Raw genomic sequence first — 21,327 nt, 5'->3', positions numbered from 1 at the left:
GAAAGGATCCAAGCAAAGCGAGGCACAGCCGTGAGCCACAGCTGCACACAGCCAGCGGAGCCACGCAGAAGGAACCAGCGTGTCCATAGATGCTGCTGTGGACACGGCAGTGCCTTGCTGCTCGCGCTGCCACCCCCAGGCAGTGAGTAAGGAGCCGTGCAGAGCAGTGCTGTGCAATGCTGTGCTGTGCTGTGCTGTGCAGTGCTGTGCTGTGCTGTGCAGTGCTGTGCTGTGCAGTGCTGTGCAGTGCTGTGCTGTGCAGTGCTGTGCTGTGCTGTGCTGTGCAGTGCTGTGCAGTGCTGTGCTGTGCAGTGCTGTGCTGTGCAGTGCTGTGCTGTGCAGTGCAGTGCAGTGCTGTGCTGTGCAGTGCTGTGCTGTGCTGTGCAGTGCTGTGCTGTGCTGTGCTGTGCAGTGCTGTGCAGTGCTGTGCTGTGCAGTGCTGTGCTGTGCAGTGCTGTGCTGTGCAGTGCTGTGCTGTGCAGTGCTGTGCTGTGCTGTGCAGTGCAGTGCAGTGCTGTGCTGTGCAGTGCTGTGCAGTGCTGTGCTGTGCAGTGCTGTGCTGTGCAGTGCTGTGCTGTGCAGTGCTGTGCAGTGCTGTGCTGTGCTGTGCTGTGCTGTGCTGTGCAGTGCAGTGCTGTGCTGTGCTGTGCTGTGCAGTGCAGTGCTGTGCTGTGCTGTGCTGTGCAGTGCTGTGCTGTGCTGTGCTGTGCTGTGCAGTGCTGTGCTGTGCTGTGCTGTGCAGTGCAGTGCTGTGCTGTGCTGTGCTGTGCAGTGCTGTGCTGTGCTGTGGGAAGGGCTGGGCCGGCTCTGACTCATCGCATCGCTGACCTCGGATCAGCGTCACGCTGCAGGCCAAGCCCAGAGCAGAGCTGCACATCGGATGCTGCTGGAGCACAGCAGTCCGTAGCGCTGACACCAGCACAACCTGCTCCCCATCCCGTGCCCTGACCCATGCCAAGCCCCCACTGCTGTGCAGGGGCCGTTTGGTTCACCTTGCATGGCTGTGACAGCCCTCCTGCCCACCAGAACCCCTCCTCAGAAGGCTTCAGAATTAGAACTGCCCTGCTATTCAGGGTTTCTGAAGCACTGCTGCTGAGGTCAGTGTGCCTGCCATCCCCTCTGACACGGAGCAGCACATGCTGTACCAGCTGCACGGCTATGACACGAGCACAAGCACAGGCCGGCTCCTATGCCTGCAATTTTAAGAGCTAATTGATTCAAGGCAGGGTATCAGCTAGCAGTAGCAGGGTTTAGGCACCATCTGGACAAAACCGTGCTCCTCTTTTCTAAACTCCCATCCTGCAAACACGTATAACCTTCCCAGAGATGCCACCCAAGCCCTGAAGCTGCAGTGAGGCCGAGGGGCTGGAGGCAGCAGCCAGCAGTGACCCCATGAGGGCAGAGCTGCCCCGGTGTGCTCCTCTTCCCCCAAAGCATGGGAAGAGGTTGTGCTCAGAGCCATGAGCACCTGCTGGCAACTGGGAGCCTGCCCTGCTCAGGTCCCAGTAGCTCTCCAAGCACCCTAGAGATGTCCATTGAGTCCTGCCTCTCACCAGGAATGACTGAAAGCCCCGACACAACAATCCTCCCCACAGGGAGCTGAGGGGCCTCGAGTGGCAGCCTGAAATAAAGCCGAAGAAGCCATTCCCAGCAAGGCCAGTGTGCTGCGTTCTGCATGCCGGGCTGCACCCCTTGAGCCTGGAGCTTCCCAGCAGGGCCACCCCCCTCCCCTGCAGTGTGCTTCTTCATGTTACCATTTGCTGTACTGTTTCATTGCCAAAGCTCCCTCCAGCACGGCGCCCAGCAAGGAGCTGCAGGCAGCCCGGGGTTGCTGGGGAAGGAGCTGGCAGTGCTGGCTGCCAGGCAGCACGTGGGCTCCCGGCACGCTGCGGGCGTGGGAGCTGCACCAGGGGGGAGAAGGAAGGGAGGAGAAGTGGAGGCAGAGGGAAGCTGCTGGGTCCGTATCAGGCACAGTTTGGATGCTCACAGATTGACGCCGTTTTTCTTTTCCCCAGCACCTGAGATTCAGGATTTCTGCTCTACAAACAGTTTTGAAGGAATGATTTGTATGGGATTTAGAGCTGAGTTACCGTGGAATCACTTCCCTGCTTGCAGCTCGTGCAGCTTGCTCGGGGCAAGGCATTGCTGCGCCTCACAGCACAGCTGGACAAGGCTCCACGCTGCTGTCTGAACATGGAAAGATGGAAAACATCCCACTACAGGCACAAAGTGACCTCTCCCAGCTCCCAAGTCTCCCAGCTGCATTTCACGTGGCTATGGATCACCGCAGCAAAGCTGCACTCAGACAAACACGGACGCCCGCGTGCGGCGGTCCAGGAAGCGCGGCTGCATGGAATAAATCATTGGAGGTCAGCCCCGGGTCTGGCACGGCACGCACGGGTGTTGCAATCCCACTGCTGAATGCCAAGGCTGGGAAGGGAGAAGCACCCAGATGGGGTGTTGGGGACCACGTGTGATTGAGAGGTGCAGCTAAATGGGAGCTGTGGGCAACGCTGTTACACCTGCACAGGGCTGGGGGACCCCATGAGCCTCCCCAGGTACTTGTGTGCACCTACAGGCCCAGCTGTACCCCAGCAGAGGAAGGGTTGTGGCCGGTGGCTGATGTGACCCCGTGCTGGGGGTGGCACTGTGCTGTCCCTGCCCAGCTGCTGTTTGAATTGCTTTTTGTCCACGCTACCAGCAGCATTTATGACATTTCTGCACTCTGAAGCAGACCCAAAACTCTCAGGGTTAGGAGGAAGCAGCCTTATTTCTCCCAAATTTCACATCTTTTTTACCTATTTTAGGAGCATTCTGATCTTCTGAGTCCAATTTCTATGATTTCAGCCTGTGACCCTGACCTGCCCCGTCTGCACACAGCTCCCACCCACAGACTACCAAGAAATGCACCAAAAGGACCAATGTGACCACACAGCCTCCTGCAGCCGCCCCACCGCATCCCCTCCATCTCCAGGTGTTGGACAGCCCTTCCTCTCTGCTTACAAAGCCAGCCACGAGCTCAGGAGCCACACACTGACACAAGCAACGTGCTGCAGACGTTGAGCTTTGCCCTCCCAGAGGGTGCTCCTGTTTGCACCGCGCAGTCCGAATCCCGTACCTGTATCCGAGTCCTTCTGATCTCCATTTGTTCCAACAGTGAAAGGTAACTTCCTCTTGGTAGCCCTCTCTTTCACCTCTTTGCCGCCATCGTTCCGGTCCAACTTGGGAGTTTTGGTTAGAGAAACTTTATCTTTATCCTGGGAAGAGAAAAGAGAGCAGGGATCAGCAGCCGTCCCCTGACCAGCACAGCAGCTGCTTGTGCCTGGAGCCGCTGCCACAGCCGTGCCCCACGATCCCAAAGCGGAGCCCGGCTGTGCACAGCGGGTACGGGGTCGGAGTGCTGCAACAGAAGGATTGCTGTGAGCTCTGCAGGAAAACACTCTGACAGAGAGGGCAGCACAGGTTGAAGGATTGAGCCGCTTAATTCTAAGCTGCTTCCTACTGGGATTTTAAGAGGAAAAGCGACCTGAAGCATAAATCCAATCTGTTGCACGAGAGCGCGGGAGGCAACACTGGGGCTGCTCGGCACGGGCAGTGGGAGGGCTGTGATATTGTCAGGAGGGCTGTGACATTGTCGGGAGGGCGATGGCACAAAGCACGGAGGCAGGCGAGGTTTTCTACCCCAACAGTGAAAGCTGGTACAGAACCAAAACCCTGTGCGTCTCGTGCAAACCAAAGTCACGCACCTGTAGGTTTTATGTTACAGAAACTGCACGACTTGAAGCAGGCAGGGCTGCAGGGCTGCAGGGCAGCTCCGTCTGCCCGCTCCTCCCGGTTCCATGCTGGCTCTGCCAGCGACACCCGGCCCCGCTCAGCGTCCCACCCGCCACTGAAGTACAAAGCAGCCCTGTGCAGCGGGAGGCCAGGATGCGGTCCAGCCCCTGGCACCCTGCGGCGGGATTTCCTCGACTGCGAGCGCTCCTTCCAGCCGTCAGCCCCGAGCAGAGCTCCAGCAGGAGCCGGGCCGTGCTGCGTGCACCGAGTGCAGCTCTTTGTTTGTGGTCTTCAAAGTGAGCGCAGCTGGAGCTGGGCTCTGCCACCAGCAACCTGACTAGTGAGGGGCATGGGGACCTCCTCCACCCACTGGAGCAAGGAGGGCCAGGCTCTGCTCCCCAGGAAGGCAATGAGCTCGGAGGCAGCCTGCAGGTGCTGCAGCCAAAGCAGCGCAGAGAAGTGAAGGCAGCACAGAGCACCACTTTCCTGGAAATACCGTCTGCTTTCAGATTCTTATTTTAAGCTTTCCTTCTCTAATTGTTTCCAATACTGTAAAGACAAACGTCATCCTTTCTTTAAGTAGAAGTTTTCACTTTCAGGTCATCCTGGACCCATCTGAGCAGTGCATGACTTGGGTGCTGCAGAAAGAAGGACCCGACTGGATCGGTGCAGCACAGAAAGGAGCACTGAGTACCTGTGTGCAACATGGGCTGCTGGCGCTGAGCAGAGCTCTGCAATGGGGGCAAAGTTCCTCACTGGGTGCTGCTGGAAACCGCTTGGGCAAAGGGCAGGCTGCAGAGCATGACTTCAGGAAACCCCCCTGCCATCACCTTACGCTCTTACTAAGATTTACTAGATGAGTAAGCAGGGCCACCTCAAGTCACCCTCACCCCAGGGGAAGGCTGCAGCACCAACTGCTCCCAGCCACGGCGCTCTCAACACAACCCGGCACCGAGCACCCAGCAGCTGCCCCAGCAGCCAGCACCATGCATGGTGCACACCGAGCACAGCAGCACCCGTGCCAGCTCCTCTTTGCACAAACATCTCTGAGCAGCGAGGCAGGCCGTGGCAGCAAGCTGCTCGGGTCACTTCAGACGCACACAATCAAACACCACTTTCTACCTTTGTGCAGAACTCAGCCTAGGCCAGTTTACCAATCCAAATGGTGTTCATTCAGGGGCACCGTTCTGCAAGGCACAGCCATGCACAGCCCAACACAAACAGAGCTGCACCTCCAGCACTTTGCAGCCCCCTCCCCTCTGCCCAGCAGCTGCTGGTGCCCACGTGGCCCCATGGTTCTCCCACTGCAACACCGGCAGAACCTGACTCACATCCCGGCCTCTTATGCAAAGCCCTGCGTGGAAATCCCCAAAGCCCTTTGTTCTCCAAAACATGTTGGAAGTGTTTCAGGTTGCAAAGCTCGTAAAAAAACAAGCTGCAGTGAGCGAGCAGGAGAGCTGGCAGCCTGCGCTGTACACGAGGAGGGGCAGGGATGGACCCCCACAAGGACCGATTGAGGGTGGGGGAAACAACCCCATGCACCACCCCAACCATTGAGTCCCTCGAGGTGTCCCTAGACCCAGGGCACAGCACACCACGTGTGGAGTTCACAACGGTCTGAACGTGTGCTGATAGGCTGCCACAGAACATTCAAAGCACAGAGGGAGACAGCTGGGATTGTGCTACCACGTGGAGCACCACGGTGCTGCCCGACCCCAAGCAGCATCACCTGTAGCTCAGCGTGGTGCAGCACAGATTGTGCACTACTAGGGGACAGCTTCTCCATACCGAACCTGGGAGGAGGAAGGAAAGCCCTGAGCAAAAGCTGAGCCCTGTCCTGCTCCACGTCGTGTGACCACTGCTCAGCCAAGCATTCCCCACTGACACAGAACCTGTGAGCCACAGCTCCGGAGCACAGCACACAGCGAGCCGTGCAGGACGTGGCTGCAGTGGGAAGCAGCTCCAGCGGGGCTCTCCTTGCTGCTGCAGCTCTGGGCTGGGCCTCAGCTGTGAGCACACAGCTGTGGGGCAGCGCAGAGCAGCGGAATTCCTCATATAAGGCGTGCATAGCTCTGCACAGCCCTCGGGCTGAGCTGCAGCCGGCAGCCCAGGGCAGCAGCAGCCCTTATAAGGCCCCGCTCCAGGATCAGGCCCCAGCTCCCCCCAGGGCCTCTGGAGCCTCCACAGAGCTACAGCCCATGCCGGCCATGGGCAGACAGCAGGGCTCACCCCCCAGTTTAGCAGCACAGTCAATGTGTGGGGTGGGGAATCCTGCACCATGTTGCTGCAGGGCTGTGGGAGCAGCAGTACAGCAAGGAATGGGTGAGAGCCCCCAGGCTGCGGGCCCAGCAATGGCCAGGGTCAACGAGGGGAGTGGGAACCTCACAGTGTGGCTCTGCTATGGACCCAAACACATGGACTGGGGAAATGGGCTGATGCTGCCAGTGCTACAGCCACTCTTCTGCTGGGGACTTCTCCACTGGTACTTTGTTGTTTGCCTCCTTATGTCAACAGTGTGGCACCGTGATGGAATCAGAGCACAAGACGTGGCAGCAAGGCACTGCGGGGCTGGAAAACAACCAGGGAAGGCCAGAAGGGGGGGAGCAAAGGAACAGCAGGCCATGTTTGTTTCCACTGCAGAATACAACAGAGGAGGGGTCAGTTTTTATTTAAAGGTAACACCTGAATGCAGCTCTCTTCACTGGGAGCTGAGGAAGGCCAGGAAAAGCTGAAAGGGAGGAGGCACAGCGCAAGTCTGGAGCAAATGAGCATCTGGGTGTGGGAAACAGGGGAAAAGCATGTACTCACTTACCCCGATGCTCAGATTTCATTGTTACAACCTCATCTCAGGCCCAGTCAGGCCCTCAAATAAACGCCAACAGCTATTGTGTAGAGCAGCTGCTGGCCAGGTTGCACTCAGCACCCAGACCTTGTGCTGGCAGCTGGGGGTGGGGAGGAGGGGAGAGGAGGAGGAGGAGGATCTCCTCCCTTGCACAGCACTCAAGAGCGCAGCGCTGCTCGGCCCTGCCATGCTTAGCAGAGCTCCTCACACAATCCCAGCGCTCCTGGAAGTCTCCCCACACACTCCCATTGCTCACCAACACAGGTCTGGGCAGGTGCAGCACTTCCCAGGCAGCACTACAGCTGCTGAGAAAGCAGAGGGGACCTCACCTGCAGGCAGAGAGCCAGCAAGCAGGTTTGGTTTGGGAGGAACAGCCCTGGGCAAAGCACTGCCGTGAGAAATGGGCTTCACAGCTCGGAGACGGCGGGCACGAGGGGCAGCGTTCCCAAAGGAAAGCAACAAACAATCCACGCTACCTTTTTCCCCGTTTGTTTCTCCACCATGTCGTTGCTGAGAGAGAAATCTTCTGGCTGTGGTGTTTTAGAACACCCACCCTTGGGCATCGTTCTGCCTTCCTTACTTGATCTTCATTTATGCTGCCATCGCCTCATCATCAACCGTCTGTTAGAGAGAGGAAGGAAAAGAGAAGTCAGACGTGGCAGAAGGATGTTTCACTGGGGATACGGGGATGATACTGGGGGATAAAGCACACGGGGCCCCCCCAGGGCAGCAGCAGGACGGCACCGCAGCAGCAAGCTGGGAGCTGCCCTGCAAACACGGCATGTGAGCCTGGAGCAGGCTGTGTGCCCCGACAGCCCGGAGTCATGCACTGCAGCACGGAACCTCCTCCCAAAGCACGCTTTGGGAAGCTGGATGGGAGGGCAGCACCATGTGCACGGTGAGCACTGCGGGGCTCTCCCCGGGGCTCCCCTTGCGGCAGCACGGCTGTGTGTGCCGGGGTGCGGCGATCCGGGGAATAACAAAGCGCTGCCTGCTCTGCCATGTGTTGCCTGGTTACGGGGCTGAAAAGGCAGCTGACATCTGAAATACGGCGAGGCATGAGCTGGAACGGGGATCAGAAAGGAGGGCTGCAGCCAAGGCCGGCGAGGCCTTTTTAGGTGAACAAAAATATCTCCTCTCTGGAGACAAGAGGCTAAAAAGCATCTGTGCAGCAGCAGCGCTCCGAGCAGCGACCCGTAGCTCCTGCAGCAAAGGTTTCCCTGCACTTACGCTGAAGCAGCCAGAACAGCAACCATTTGCAAACTCCTTCCCCGGCTAATTACCACCTGACAACGCTACACACTGCTCCCATTAACTTCTCCTAACAGCAGCCGGGTTTCTGCAAGGCTACAATTGCAGGAAATGGTCCAGGAACAAAGTCACGCAGAGCTGCATCACAAGACTGGGAATCCTGTGGGCGGGGAGAGGGAAAGAAAACAGAGAGAGCACAGCAGGCACGGAGCCGCAGCCTGCAGCACTGCGTCCTGCAGAGGGAACCCCGGCACGGGGAGCTGGGCACCCCAAGGAAGGGGGGGTGGGGGGACGTGGTGCTCTAGGAGGACCTTAGGAATGCCATCGTCATTCATTTCGGTGCTTCGCAGGGCCCCGGGGGTTGGTCTGCGGGTTGCTTTTGTCTTTAAGGAACTTCAGAAGCAATGTGCAGGCCCCCTCCCAGCCCCGCAGCAGCAGAGCCGTGGAGCAGAGGCAGTGTGAGGACACTCTGGAGCCGGGACACCCTTCTCCTGCTCCTCCTCTTGCAGCCAAGCACGCTGTGCTGGTGGCCCCGGTGCTGGGTCGGCTGGGCACAAACCCAGCATGGCCATACGGTGAGGATGGAGAGCATCGCCCGGGCGAGGGGAGGCAGCAGAAGGCTGCATCTCTGCATCCCTGCTCCTCACTAAGTGCCAGAGCTCACACACCACGAGGGCTGGTTGGTAACCAAAGCACTGTGGGCTCAGCACAGGGTCGGGCCCTCCTAGGGAAGCAGCTGCAGCAATTTACAGCCCTGAGAGCCTCTGCCAGGTGCCGCTAGTGATCTGTGATGTTTAAGCCTTTGTCCCCTCGGTTTCAGCTGCCGGCCCTCCCTGCAGCACAGGTAACTTCCACGCTCACCAAAAGCCCGAGCAAGAGGAAACTCAGTCGGCTTGTGACGAGCAATGGAAGCTCGTGTGCGCTTTGCAATAGACGTGGAAACGCTCAGCTCTGCCTTCTGCCCCAGGAGCTGCTCCACTCCCAGCGGATGCAGCCCAGCGCCGTGCTAGGAGCACTTTGTGCCCTGCACGTCATCGGTGCACCCTCGCAGAGCCCTGTTCTCGCTGCCTTTGGGGCTGCGTGCAGCAGGGCAGGTACCAATTCACGTGGAGCCACGAAAACCCGTTTAACTGCGAGAAGGCAGACGGGTGCCAGATTAATTCTGCGCCCTTCTGTTCCTCTCGCTGACTCATTACGCTTGGAAAGCTGCTGCTCTCGGTGCGCACACAGCGCCCGCCTGCCCGACAGCTTGCAGGGAGCAGCGCATTTGCACAACAATCAGCAGCGAGATGCAGCCCTCCATTTGGAGCGGCTCAGCGCAGGGGGGGCCGGGCTGGGGGCTCTGCTTACATCTGCCACTGCCCCCAGCAGCCCCCCAGTGCTGCCCATCGCCACCGAGCCTGCTTTGTGAACAGCCAACAAGGCTCCAAAACGGGATGGCTGCACGTGGGTCACACGGCGAGGAGTGGGAGAGCAATGGAGAGCAATGGAGAGCAATGGAATGGCATCCCCTGTGCTTCTCCATGAAAACAAAGGAGCTGCTCGCCTCAGCAGCCAGGGCACCGCATGGGTGTGAGCCACACACGGCTGTGAGTCCCCCAGCAGCCTCCAGCCCTGAAACGTCTCCCAGCACAGCCTCCTCCTCTCCCTTCTCAGGGCAAGGAACCAGCTGAAAATGTTGTTTGTTTTGCCCAGGGCAGGCCAAGCCCAAGGCCACACACCGAGACCAGACGAGGCTGCAGAGGACCTCAAAAGCGACAGTCCCAAAAGGGAAAGGAAACAGGCAGGAGCCATCCAGTGCCTGCATTGCACAACACGGCCATGCTGGGAGCAGTGAAGGCTGCGGGGATGACCCCAAACCCCTCACGGACCAGACCTGGTCCTGGCTGTGATGGCAGCACCGTGGCTGTGACATGTGCCGATGCTTTGGGGTCAGCCGGTGCCCGCTGTCCATGCCCTGAAGCGTGTCCACATCCTGCCAGCTTGGAGCAAGAGAAATTGTGCAGACGTCTTCCAGCACCAGCCAGCGAGAGGAGAGCCGGCTGCAGGCTGTACCCACCACAAAAACTCAAAGGCAGGGATGGGAGCGAGAGGAGCAGACACTATTTGCGCAAACCCAACACATTTGTTTGGTCTGCAATGGCTGGAATAGGAACAAGATACAAGATTTTTTAAGTCTCACGTTCCTTTTGAAGGCTCTGTCCCAACAAACAGGTGTCTGCAAATCTTTGAGTTATCAGCTCAGACAGATCGCATCTACACGGTGACACGTCCCCACTCTGCTCAGTGTCACCAGGCAGTGCCACCGGGCAGCCTCCGACAGGCAATCGCCATCAGCATGGCACCGCGTGCCACTCCGAGGGGTCTCTGGGCTCCGAGCCCCTCTGCCCTCACCCAGCATCCTCCTCCTGCTTCCCTTCCTTCCTGTTCTCACCGTCTGGGCAGGGATGTCACTCCCTGTCGGCTGTTCTCACAGACCGAACATCTGCGTTCATCTCTCAGCATGGATTCTTCCTTCACAGAAGCAGCACCTGGTCCCCCCATGACCCTTCCCTCTGCCTTCTGCCTGACCCCACAGCAGCCGTGCCCCCCGGTGCCCCCAGTGCTGCTGCTGCCAGGAGGGGTTTGCACAGCGCTCAGGGAGGGCGCAGCCAAGTGGACCTACAGTTCTCAGCTCATCCTCATGGCTCCCAGGACCCAAACAAGGCCACGACTGAAGCTGCCCTGGGATCCCTGTGAGCATCTCCTTTTGCCCAGCACTGCTCCCAAGCCCTGATGACAACTCCAGGCTTTTCTACAACACCGAGCCTGCTGTTTAACACAAGTATATTAGGAAATCTCTGTCCTGCTGCCTCGGGATTCAGAACATTCCAGATGGGGCTGTTCTCAGGATCCACGGCGCTGGGATAAATGAGAGCCCTGGCCCCAAACCACCAGCAGTGCCGGCCGGGAGCAGCTTCCCACCGCGCTGCCTCCTGCTCTGCAGCCACAGCTGCATTTCGCAATGGCAGGACCAGGCTGTGTGTGCTGACATCAGTTCCCACGGCCCCGGCCGTCCAGAGCTGCAGATGAGGACCCACATTGCCTGCAGCCCTGTCTGTGCCCAGCCCAGTGCCAGCAGGCACGGCCTGCCCTGAACCCAGGGCTGCCAATGATGTGCAGCTCGCACGGTTCTATTGCAGTGAATTACTATTGCACACTGCTAGCACTTGTCCCCGTGCGCACGCATGCACACATATATGGACTCACACACAAGCACACGCTGCAGAGTAACCCCAAAGGGTTTTGCACTCTCGTGGTTCAACCCCATCCCATGCTTCAGCATAGGGAAGCTGAACACGAAGCCCAGCTCCCACTGCACAGAAACCCAATGGACTCCACCAGCAAAGCCCCTCTTCCTCCTTGCACAGCTCTGTTTCTCTCCATCCACCCCATAACCACCTCCCCGCCACACGGACCCAAAGCTTTCCCTACATGGGACATTTGCCATGTAGGAACCAGCCCACACCCTCCCATGGCGATGTGGCTCAGCATCCCCAGCCTGGAGCTCATACCCACAGGGCCAGGCTGGATTCATTCCGTGAACCCCTTCACCTTTCTGACTCGTGACTGAGATTGAAAGAGATTAAACCCAGCTTTAGCAGCACAAAGCGTGGCTGTTTGCTGTCCGTGTGGGTCGGAGCACAGTGCAAAGTTGATCCAAGGGCTGCTCCTGGCGGTGGCCATTTGCAGAGGGCAAACACAGGCAGCCCCAGCCCTGTGCCATGGGACCCCCCATGGGAGTCTGCATCCCCCTTGGCCTGCTGGGAGCTCAGCAGATGCTCCCCCAGCAGCAGCACTGCCCAGTTCCTGCAGGGACTTTGCCAAGGCCAGTTTTGCTTTTAAGAGTAAGAAGATGGAGCAGCACTTTGTCAGCTGGATCCCCACCGCCCAGAGCAAATTGCTGCTCACCTTCCACCTTAACCCAACAGCTGCACTGCAGCAAGGTGACACGCACCTACCACATTCCTTTGGCAGCCCCAGCCCAGCAAATGGACAGACAGACAGCCGGCCGGATGGGGCTGTGCATGCTGATTTACATGAGGACCGTTCCACCTCCATTGTGCTGCTGTGAATGGGCGCATTGTCTGCCGCTGGGCGTTCTTCATACCAAACCCCGGCAAATGGGAGCCCTGGTGCTACGCAGCAACAAAAACAAAACCCCAGCAGAAGTCCATTAGCATCCAAAGGGCCCGGAGCCTGAATGCATCAGAAGAACTCTTTGAAAAGTGAGAGTGAAACGAATGTAATAAAACGCTGCTATTAAGTGATACTCATTGTCCAAATTAAACCATCAGGAGCGAAGACCTTGACTCCCCAGCTCGGCGCAGCACATGCTGCAGCACCCAGGACAAGGCTATTAGGAGTTATAAGCCCTGGATTTGCCCCAAGTATGGATTACTCCATCTTGTCATGAGCGCTTGATCACACACAGCTCTATCTGGTTCCCAGAACAAAAACCCAGACCCGTGGGTGGGGGGATGTGCAAGGCAGCACCCCCAGTGCAAGGCCCCATCTGCAGCAAGGAGCAGGGCTGGGCTGGGCTGCACCACATGGAGCGGCTGTGAGGTGGGCAGAGGGGAGCACAGCAAGATCTATAGGGATAAACCCAGCATCAACCCTACAGGGACCCTATAGGGATACACCCAGCATGGACCTGCAGGGACAAGCCCAGCAGAGACCCTATAAAGATAAGTCTGACATCGACCCCATAGAGACCAGCCCAGCAGAGTCCCTACAGGGACAAACCCAGCAGAGACCCTACAGGGACAAGCCCAGTGGGGACCCCAGGGACAAGCCTGGCTCACAGCCCTGTCCCTGCAGCGGTCCCAGAGCACAGCAGCCATCAGGTCAGCCCTACACTGCCACATCCCAAAGCACTACTTTCATAACAGCTCTCTTCTAATGTAGCCCCCCAGCCTCACTGCTCCGCAACAGGCAGCCCCAGCAGTGCCCCACACCACGACCCACACATGGCAGCAGCACCCCAACGTCAGCTCATCATTCCTGCAGCACGGCCCATCAGCACCACCAGCTGTGGCCCCCTCGGTGGGAGCGAGACGATGCAAAACGCCTTTCCACGGCCCTCACCTCGCTGCTCCTTGCATGGAGAGTAATTAACAAGATTTATATTTTATGCTAAAATTAGCTACCCAGGCTCTCGCTTCCCCTGGCAGTGCCTGAACACCTGTGCCATGTGCTAAATCCTGTCCTTACAGGGGGGAGGGAAGGGAGAAGGGGGAAGGGGGAAGGGCAATGCGAGGCTGTTTCTGCCCAGCCCACCGAGCAGGAATGCAGGGAGCTGTGCTGGGTGCACGCAGCATCGTTTTGCAGCCAAACTAGGTCAAGCCCTAGCGAGCATCCTTTAAAAAAGGAAAGAAATATCTGTGGGAGAACAGCGAGCTCCTGGGGAAGAAAACGTTTGTCATCATTTGAGATGCTTGGTGTGCACTGGAGGACGGGAAAATAGAGATGAATACACACATAGCCGTGTCTTCGCACAGCTGAAATGGCAGGCTGATTCTGCTTATTCCTTTTGGCCTAAAGGACACTAAAGCACCTCGGACCGAGAGGGTTTTTCTTCACATGCATTTCACACACCGACTTAAACCCACAAGGGCTTTTCCCCCTTAACACTCTTACAGCACAATCCCAGAGGGCAGCTCCAGCTGGGCACAGTTATTCCATCTCACGCCACGAGCTGCCCTGCTCCACGTGGGACAGGATCCTGCCCTGCTGTGATGGCAGCTCGGTGCCGCTCACCACAGGGAAGGATGGTCCATAGCTTTCCATTTCGGGGGACGGCTTCCACGGGAGATGGGCTCTGCCTATGGGAGCACATCACCCAAATGTGCCACCGCAGGGACTCCACGGGGACGTGGGATGGGCACCAGCCATCGGGTGCGTGGATTTGGGGCAACTGCTGCCTGCCTCCGGGTGAGGAGCAGCTGCAGGCCTAGAGGCAGCCCGTGGTGCAGCAGAGCCCCTGCACGGTGCCCATCCCAGCCACTGTGTCCCCATGGGGGCTCTCAGCTCTGTGGCTCTCAGCACTCCCCATGAAGCGGTGTTGGAACAGACGCTGCCCAGCAGCTCCCAGCCTTTCACTGGGGCTGCGTGGGCGCCCGCGCTGCAGCTCATCACCTTAGCAACGGCTCTAAACATATGTGCGGTGACATCAGCTGATTTCAGAGAGCTGTAAATAGAGGATAATAGCACGAAAAAATGTTGGATCGGAGCCAGGGCCTAAAAACCATACTATTAAAGCCCTGCCTGTAATTCAATGTATGCAAACTCGTTAGCATCCCCGGCTCCTCCAGAGCTGGGTGACCGTGCACCGAGTGGCATGGCATGCTGCTGCCCGGCACGGCACAAGGAACAGCCAGAGCTCGGGCTGCCCAAAGCCTGCAGAAACACCAGTGGATAACCACAGTGCTGTGCAGTGAGGGGACGGGCTGTGGGCATGCAGGTAACGCTGTACCCACACGGCCCCATACACACACACGCTCTGCACACAGAGAGCAGCAGCCCAGCGGTGCCCACCACGAGGTGATGTGGCACAGCACTGCTCACTGCTGGGAATAAAGCAGAGCAATGGGGCTGGGAGCTGCAGCTGCAGCAGGAGATGGGTGCAGCGCGGTGCCAGCAGCACCACGATCCCCCCCTCCCCTCTGCAGAGGTGGTTTTCTCCCGTCAATTAGAGCCGCGAGGAAACTCAGCGAATTGAGATCAGCGGTGTTAATCGTTATTGCGTTGGAATCTAATTAGCATCATTTTTTAACTACAGGTAATTTACTACGGCTCACCTAGATGTGGAAGCTGGGTAGTGTCTCTGGATCACCAGCACACCACAACAGACTGATGTCAGCACATGGTGCCCCCCAGGTGCCAAGTCCACATCACTGCTTTGCTCCGAGCCCCTGGGGAGCAGCAGGAGGAAAAGGAGGAAAAAGGGCCCAGGACCACCTTGCAGCGGGTGCCCTCTGCACTACTAAGGCAGCAGTTGGGTGTTAAGCACCGTGCTTCAAGTTGGGAAGCACTGGGAAGGCACCTGCACTGTCAGGGATGCCAAGGATGCCCTGCCAGGCCAAGGGGAGGTGAGCTGCTGGGATGGGGAGAAGCAAAGCTGCAAGTCCAAGTGTCCCCAGGCACAGGAGGTGCCACGGAGCTGCTGGGCAGCACCAACACACGGCCTGGTGTGCTGTACGCAGCGCTGCCCTGCAGCACCCACAGCCGGATGGTCTGCCAGTGGAACCCACACATCTTGGGGCAGTGCAAAGCTGTGCACCCTGCTCAGTGAATGACACCACAGAATCACAGAGCGCCTTTGGGCTGCAAGGGACCTACAGCCATTTTGCCCCTGCAAAACAAGCACCAGGCACCCTTCCGCCCCAAGGAACGTGGAGCACACGTGCCCGAGATAAACAGCATCATGGGACAGGTAAGCAGCTGCTCCTGATTTATCACACCATCGCCCCATCTGATTGCATGGCTAAGTGGTCAGTCTCTAATCTGCCGTAAGCTGCTTACACTTTCTTATGCAGCTCCGTGACATTGCTCACTTCCTGATTCGGAAATAACAACTCCTTCAGTCTTGCTGCAAAAGGTGAGCAAACAAAGCATCACCTCCCGAGCAGCTCCTGCAGGCACAGCACGGGGCTGCCATGGGGACACTGACCGACCACAGGGACACAACCCGCCCGGTGCCTGCACAGCTTTGGTGCAGGTACGTTCTACCATCACAGGTACAGGCTATTTCTGCACTGCAGTTCCAATAGCCCTGCTGGGAGGCACACAAACAGGCTGCAGCATCCATCAAATGGTCCCTGAGAGCACCGGGACACCTCACCCCTCCCCACTGCAAACCCAGGACATCAAAAGCGCGCTGGGATTGCAGCAAGTCTCGGGTTATCTCCGGCTTTGTGCTGAACCACACTTTAGTTTATAAGAAGTTTCTTTCACCCCTGGACAACTACCCGTGCTGGAAGAAGCCAAAAGCAGCCCTCGGGCTCCCAGCAGCACAGCCACCATGGGGACTTATCCCATCTGCACCAGTGCTGGTCGGTGCCTAAGGACTCCACACCCCACTCCTGGCAAGGCCGAGCGCCGGCCGCAAGGAATTTTCTGCAGCTCGATACAAAATTTATCTTTACCGTATGTAAAATTCATCTGTGTGCTTGCACACCCTGGTAGGCTTGAATGGGGCGAAGGAGTATTTCAGCTCCCAGCGCAATGTATTATTTAAAAGCAGTAAAATTACAGTGCTGATAGGAGAGCCCGGCGCGGCGCTGACGTAATGGCGAAGCAGCGCTGAGCCGCTCCGTACATTAGCGTGCTGGCCGGGGTGCTTGCTCCCATCCATTATTTATGGTCCTCTGGCGTGCAGCCTGGAGAGGGTCACGTCGCTGAAAGCCAACTTTACCTTCATTGTTCGCAGCCTCCTGCCCAGCTGTCGCTCCGCTCGCTCATTTAATGCACTCGCAGCGGTGTAAGAGGACGCGCGAGGGCTGCGCGGTCCCTCCCCGCACACAGGGAGATGGGATCTTGGTTACGGGGCCAGGCGGTCAGCCCCCAAACCACCACTTCTCCCCCAGTGCGCGGGGAGGCGGCTCTCCAGGCTCCGCTCCTGCTGCTCACCAGCTCACCCCTCGCCCCCAGACTCCATCTGCCACAGCCAAAAGGCAGACCTTCCAGCTGCCGTGGGGACATCGCACTGCCCGGACACGGCTTGGGGACACCGCTCGGAGCCCCACGAGGCACTCGGGCTCTGCTCCCTCTGTGCTGGCTCCCGTGGGCCTGTCCGTATCCTCGGAATCCAGGATTATTGCCATGGCAACTATCTGAGAACTTATTAAGTAAAAAAAAAAAACAAGAACAGTTTGAACACACAGAGCCTACATTTGTAACGTACGAGCTGACTAAATTAGCATCGCGAGGAGTTTTAGTAATCAAAATAGATTCTGTTCTAGCAGCTCCATCTCCGCCTTCCAGAGCTACAGGGAGAAACCTGGTGATAATGTCAGCGTGGGGGAGAGGGCATGGCAGACTTCCCTGACCATGGCCCTGTATCATACCCAGCCTGAGCCCTGTTTGGGCAACTCAGACACCAGTGCCAGGGTTTGAGGGTGGGGACAGGGATGGGGATGGGGACAGGGATGGGGATGGTGGCACCAAGCCCTGGGTTCCCACAGCACCACCTGCCAGCTGGGCACAGAAGGGACTGCTCTGCAGCCCCATTCCACATGGGCATGGGGAGGAAATCAGACCCACTGGGCACTGCTGAAGGACTCCATCTCCGGTCTGACCCAGATGTCAGCCAACCCCAGCAGAACCATTTGGGAAGCACTGTAAATCCAAAGGGTAAATGAACCATTGGCTCGGCCACCACATCCAACCAGGGAGACTACACACATTATTGATTTACCTTAGAACTCCTTGGGAACCCATTTCCAGTGGTTTCTAATGGAACCTGGATCTAATCTACCTCATGAAGCCGAGCACCCTGCAAAAAAGCCCAGCACCAGGGTCAGGCTGGCAGCTGCGGGCACATAGATGGTGCCCACCCCTGCTGGCAGTGCAGGGCTGTGGGGTGCTGCTCTGACAGCTCTGTGCACCAAACAGGACAGCACCAGGATCCCCTTAACCCAGCCATGCTGTGAGCCCATGGCTCTGTGAGGCACACCGGGCTGCAGCAGGCAGCAGTGGGATCGGGTGGGTGTCCTGGGGACACATCGCAGTGCCATGTGGCACAGAGTGCTGCCTGGAGGAAGGACCAGCTGCTGCACTGCCGCTCTGCTTCACTCCTAGCAGGTGAGGAGTGCTGCTCCTTTATCAAAACCAGGAAGGTTCAGAAGGATTTCTCCCAACCTCCCCAGCAACCAGCCCTGCGCCACAGTGCAGAGCAGGGAGCGCTCCCAGCGAGGTGTGAGCACGGCAGGGCAGGAAGGAAACCGTGCCATCAGCTGCAGGCTCTGAACGCACACAGATGTGCAGCGCTGAGCACCGCGCAGCTCTCACTGCCACACAGCAAAAACAACGCCCGATCCTCAGCTCTGATAACTGCAAAACGCACCCGCAAACGCATCCTGCTTTGTGACAAGTGAAAGCCGGGCAGTGAGAGCCGCGCGGCAGCTCCTGCAACTGCTGCTCTTATTGTGTGTGCCTCGCTGGAAAAGCAGCCCTGGGCCCAGCACGGTGAGCAGTGCCAGATGTCGGTGTGACCCCACAGCCGCCTCCCGGGGTCATCGCGCCCGCAGCAGGGCTGCTCCCACACCTCCGGCAGCACAAAGGGCTCCGGGCACATCTGGTGACCTTGGAGGCAGGGCTGGTTTATCTCTGCTAATGGAGAGCAGACAGAAGCCTGCAGGGCCGCTCGCATCGTGGAGGGAGAGCTGGGGGCACCCGGAGCCGTAAGGGACCCCCAGGGCAGCAGCGGGAGCAGTGAGCACACAGCTGGGCTTCCCCGTGCATTGGGTGCCAGAGGGAGGCTGAGGGTCTGCTGGAAGGACAGGGGAAGCTTGGAGGCTGACAGAAGCCAGGGCTCGGATTCCTGCAGATAAGGCAGCGTCAAGTTTTCCATTCCGGAGCTCTCCCTCTGTGGTTTGTGGAGTGAAAATGCTTTGGTCAGGTGCAAACTCCAGCAGCACGCTCCCAAAGCAGAGGTTGCCAGCATACAGCTAGTCCTGTGCGCTGTGGCACCCACTGAGATGTGCTTCCCCTCCATGGACAAAGGGAGAAGCCCACCTTCCCCCTATCAAACTGCTGACACCCCAACCCTGCACCAGCACTGAGGCCATTCCAGGGCCTCCAGCCATCCCTGCAGACAGAAACATGTGCTTGTTTTGCTGCCGAACTGCTGGGAAGCATCTCCTGGCACACGGAGCCTGACAAAGCCCAGCTCCCGAGCAGCAGCTGGAACCGCCTGCGCCACAACCTCCATCCAACTCCATCCCTGGGTGGATGGGGATGTTGTGGGAGCACCCCCTGCGTGCAGCACAAAGTGAGCCCGGGCTCTTCTACTTCCACACTGAGATGAAACAGATGGGACAGGAGCAGGGCAGCCCCACGGCCCCAACAGGACAGAGGGGCTCCGGATCCCCACTCCCCATCCCATCCCACTCCTCCCGGCACGCCAGCGCTCCAACGTGGTTCTTTCTGCAGGGAACAGACAGATTGCAGGAGAAAACTACACCCCAACCGCTGCCAAATCCCACAGATTTCGTTATTAGCAGGCAATTAGGAGCCATTACGAGCGCTTCCTGCTCTCAGTACATAAGGGGTTGGGGTCGGAGAGCTGCATCCCATCCCAGCGCCCGGCCCCACAAAACCCAACGGGAAAAAACGCAGAGATTCAACGGGGGGTTGGGGGGGAAGGGGACGTAAACAGGAGCACACAAAGGAAAAGCAGCCCTGCTCTTGTTTTTTAGCTCACAATCAAGATCTAAGCTATTCAGGAAACTGGTGCGCTGCCCTCCAACCAACTTCAATTAGGGAATTCAAAAGCATTCAGACAAAAGAATGCCTGGGAGTCACTGCGCGCTGATATTTTTAGCCGGAGCTGGGAGCTGTTTGTGGGGCACGGCGCTGCCGCTGCGCCCGGCTCTGTATTTACGTTCACAGGACGGTTACATTTACTGGGTCACGGGGAAAGAGACGGGCGGAACGTGAACGCTCCGAGCGCTGCCGTGCGCCGCTCCCAGCCGCCACTCCGGGCTGCCCCGATGGAGAACGGGGCGCAGCAGAACGGAGCTGCCCCATGGCTCCCCCCCAGCAGGAACCCACCGATGGGCACTGAAAGCAGCAGCGCAGCCTGGGGGGCTGCCCGCAGCACAGTGCCCGGCCACCAGCCCTCCATTGGGCACCGGGTGCCATTCTTCATGGAGACGCCGATTTCGGCACAACCGCCACAACCAAAGGGCTGGGGGGCCATGGGGAATGGGGGGCCATGGGGGATGGGGGGCCATGGGGGATGGGGGGCCATAGGGAATGGGGGGCCATGGGGGATGGGGGGCGACGGGGGCCGGGCAGCACTGAGCCCCGGGCCGCCCCATTCCTCCCCGCAGCCGCCCGCTGCTCGGCCCCCTCTTCCGCTCCCTCCCACCACTGCGGCAGCGCAGATGGCAGCAGCGTGACCTCGCTGTTCCTGCCTCCTTGTTTTGATCCCGCAGTCTTGATTGTTCAGGCTAATCCCACACTCCGAGCCTTGGCTGCCAGCCAGAGCTGTTATTAATGGCACAAAAGCTTCTCATTCCAGCTACTTCTACATCCGCTAATGCTGTTGTTCCCTTCCCTCGCTCCCCCTCTCGCCACGTTATGGCTAGAGCTGGGATGCGCTTTGCAGGGTGACAGCCCCTCTCTGCTCGCCCCATGGCAGTGCCATGCCCAAGGGCAGCACAGGGCTATAGGACAGCATAGGGGCTATAGGGCAGCAGGGCCATGGGGCAGTACAGCAGTGCATGCAGGGTACCCAGTGATGCCCAGGCAGCACCATGCTGGTCACCTTGCCCCAGCTGCAAGTGACAAAGGCTGGATCCAAACAAGCGTGCTGAATCTCCAATTAAAACCACACACTGAGAGAAGGCTGCTGAGGGTCTGTCATTCAGCCCTTCAAGCAATAGCACATCCCCACACAAGGAACAGAAACCTGCTGTGTGGGGCTGAGCGTGGTGCCCAGACATGTGCCCCGTTTGGAGCCTCCTGGTACACCCATCCATAGCCCTCCCTTGCTGAGGGGTCTTCCTCTACAGCAGGCCTGCTGCTACACCGAGCTGCCCAGACACACGGCATGGCAGGGAGCAGGAGGAGGAGCAGGAGGATGCTCTGTGCCATGGCCATGCATGGCCCTGGGGATGCAGCACGCAGCCCTGCAGCTGCTTGCCCAGAAAGCTGCTGAGCAGAGCAGGCCATCTCTGTGTGAATGTCGTGCATCCCTCCCCCCTGCAGCCCTCACAAGGCACAGCCCCATGCAGCAGCACGCAGCTCACTGCAGCTCCCATTCAACCCCTGACCATCGCTACAACAACCCCAGTGCTTCTGCCCCCCGCAGCACCCTGCGCAGCCCTGCACTGACACCGACGGGAGCCCAGCTGCCTGCCAGCAGCTCCCAGTGTCGGCGGTGGAGCTCCATGAAAACAGCCTCAGAGACAGAGCTCCAGAGGCTCCGCATGTGCCAAGGATTAACCCCAAGGAATTAATGATTCTCTTGCAATGCTCAGCACCCCCCTGCCCTGGCACTGGAGGAGCCGTGCGCTAATCCCTGCTCCCTGGCTGCAGTGTGCATGCACTGGGTAGCTCTGGGACCACGCTGCTCCCAGCACAGCTGCTGGGTCACCAGGAGGGAAAGTTGGGATCAGGTCTGAAACCACTCCCTGCCACGCAAGAGAAAATGCAGTTCAAAGCTGCTGTGCATCACTTCTGAGGGTTAA

General features: G+C 58.6%; 1 protein-coding gene across 3 annotated transcripts in view; it reads right to left on the bottom strand.

Moving 5' to 3' along the window:
* The window catches only part of ANKRD11 (ankyrin repeat domain containing 11), a 75,916-nt gene that overhangs the window by 16,586 nt on the left and 38,003 nt on the right, over positions 1–21,327 (bottom strand). For 2 of the 3 annotated variants that reach the window (XM_072346900.1, XM_072346898.1), the window contains exons 2-3: positions 7,093–7,237; positions 3,119–3,257 (exon numbers count right to left, since the gene is read on the bottom strand). In XM_072346900.1, the coding sequence (XP_072203001.1) occupies positions 3,119–3,257; positions 7,093–7,179 (226 nt within the window). In that variant the 5' untranslated portion in view covers positions 7,180–7,237. Of the gene's footprint in view, positions 1–3,118; positions 3,258–7,092; positions 7,238–16,325; positions 16,438–21,327 lie in introns of those variants that run through there. The other variant, XM_072346899.1, reaches the window with a different exon arrangement.

The sequence above is a fragment of the Excalfactoria chinensis genome, chromosome 11, assembly GCF_039878825.1.
Source record: "Excalfactoria chinensis isolate bCotChi1 chromosome 11, bCotChi1.hap2, whole genome shotgun sequence".
In the NCBI taxonomy this organism is placed as follows: Eukaryota; Metazoa; Chordata; class Aves; order Galliformes; family Phasianidae; genus Excalfactoria; species Excalfactoria chinensis.
The sequence above is the reverse complement of the archived record's forward strand: the minus strand, read 5'-3'. Positions and strand labels throughout refer to the sequence as shown.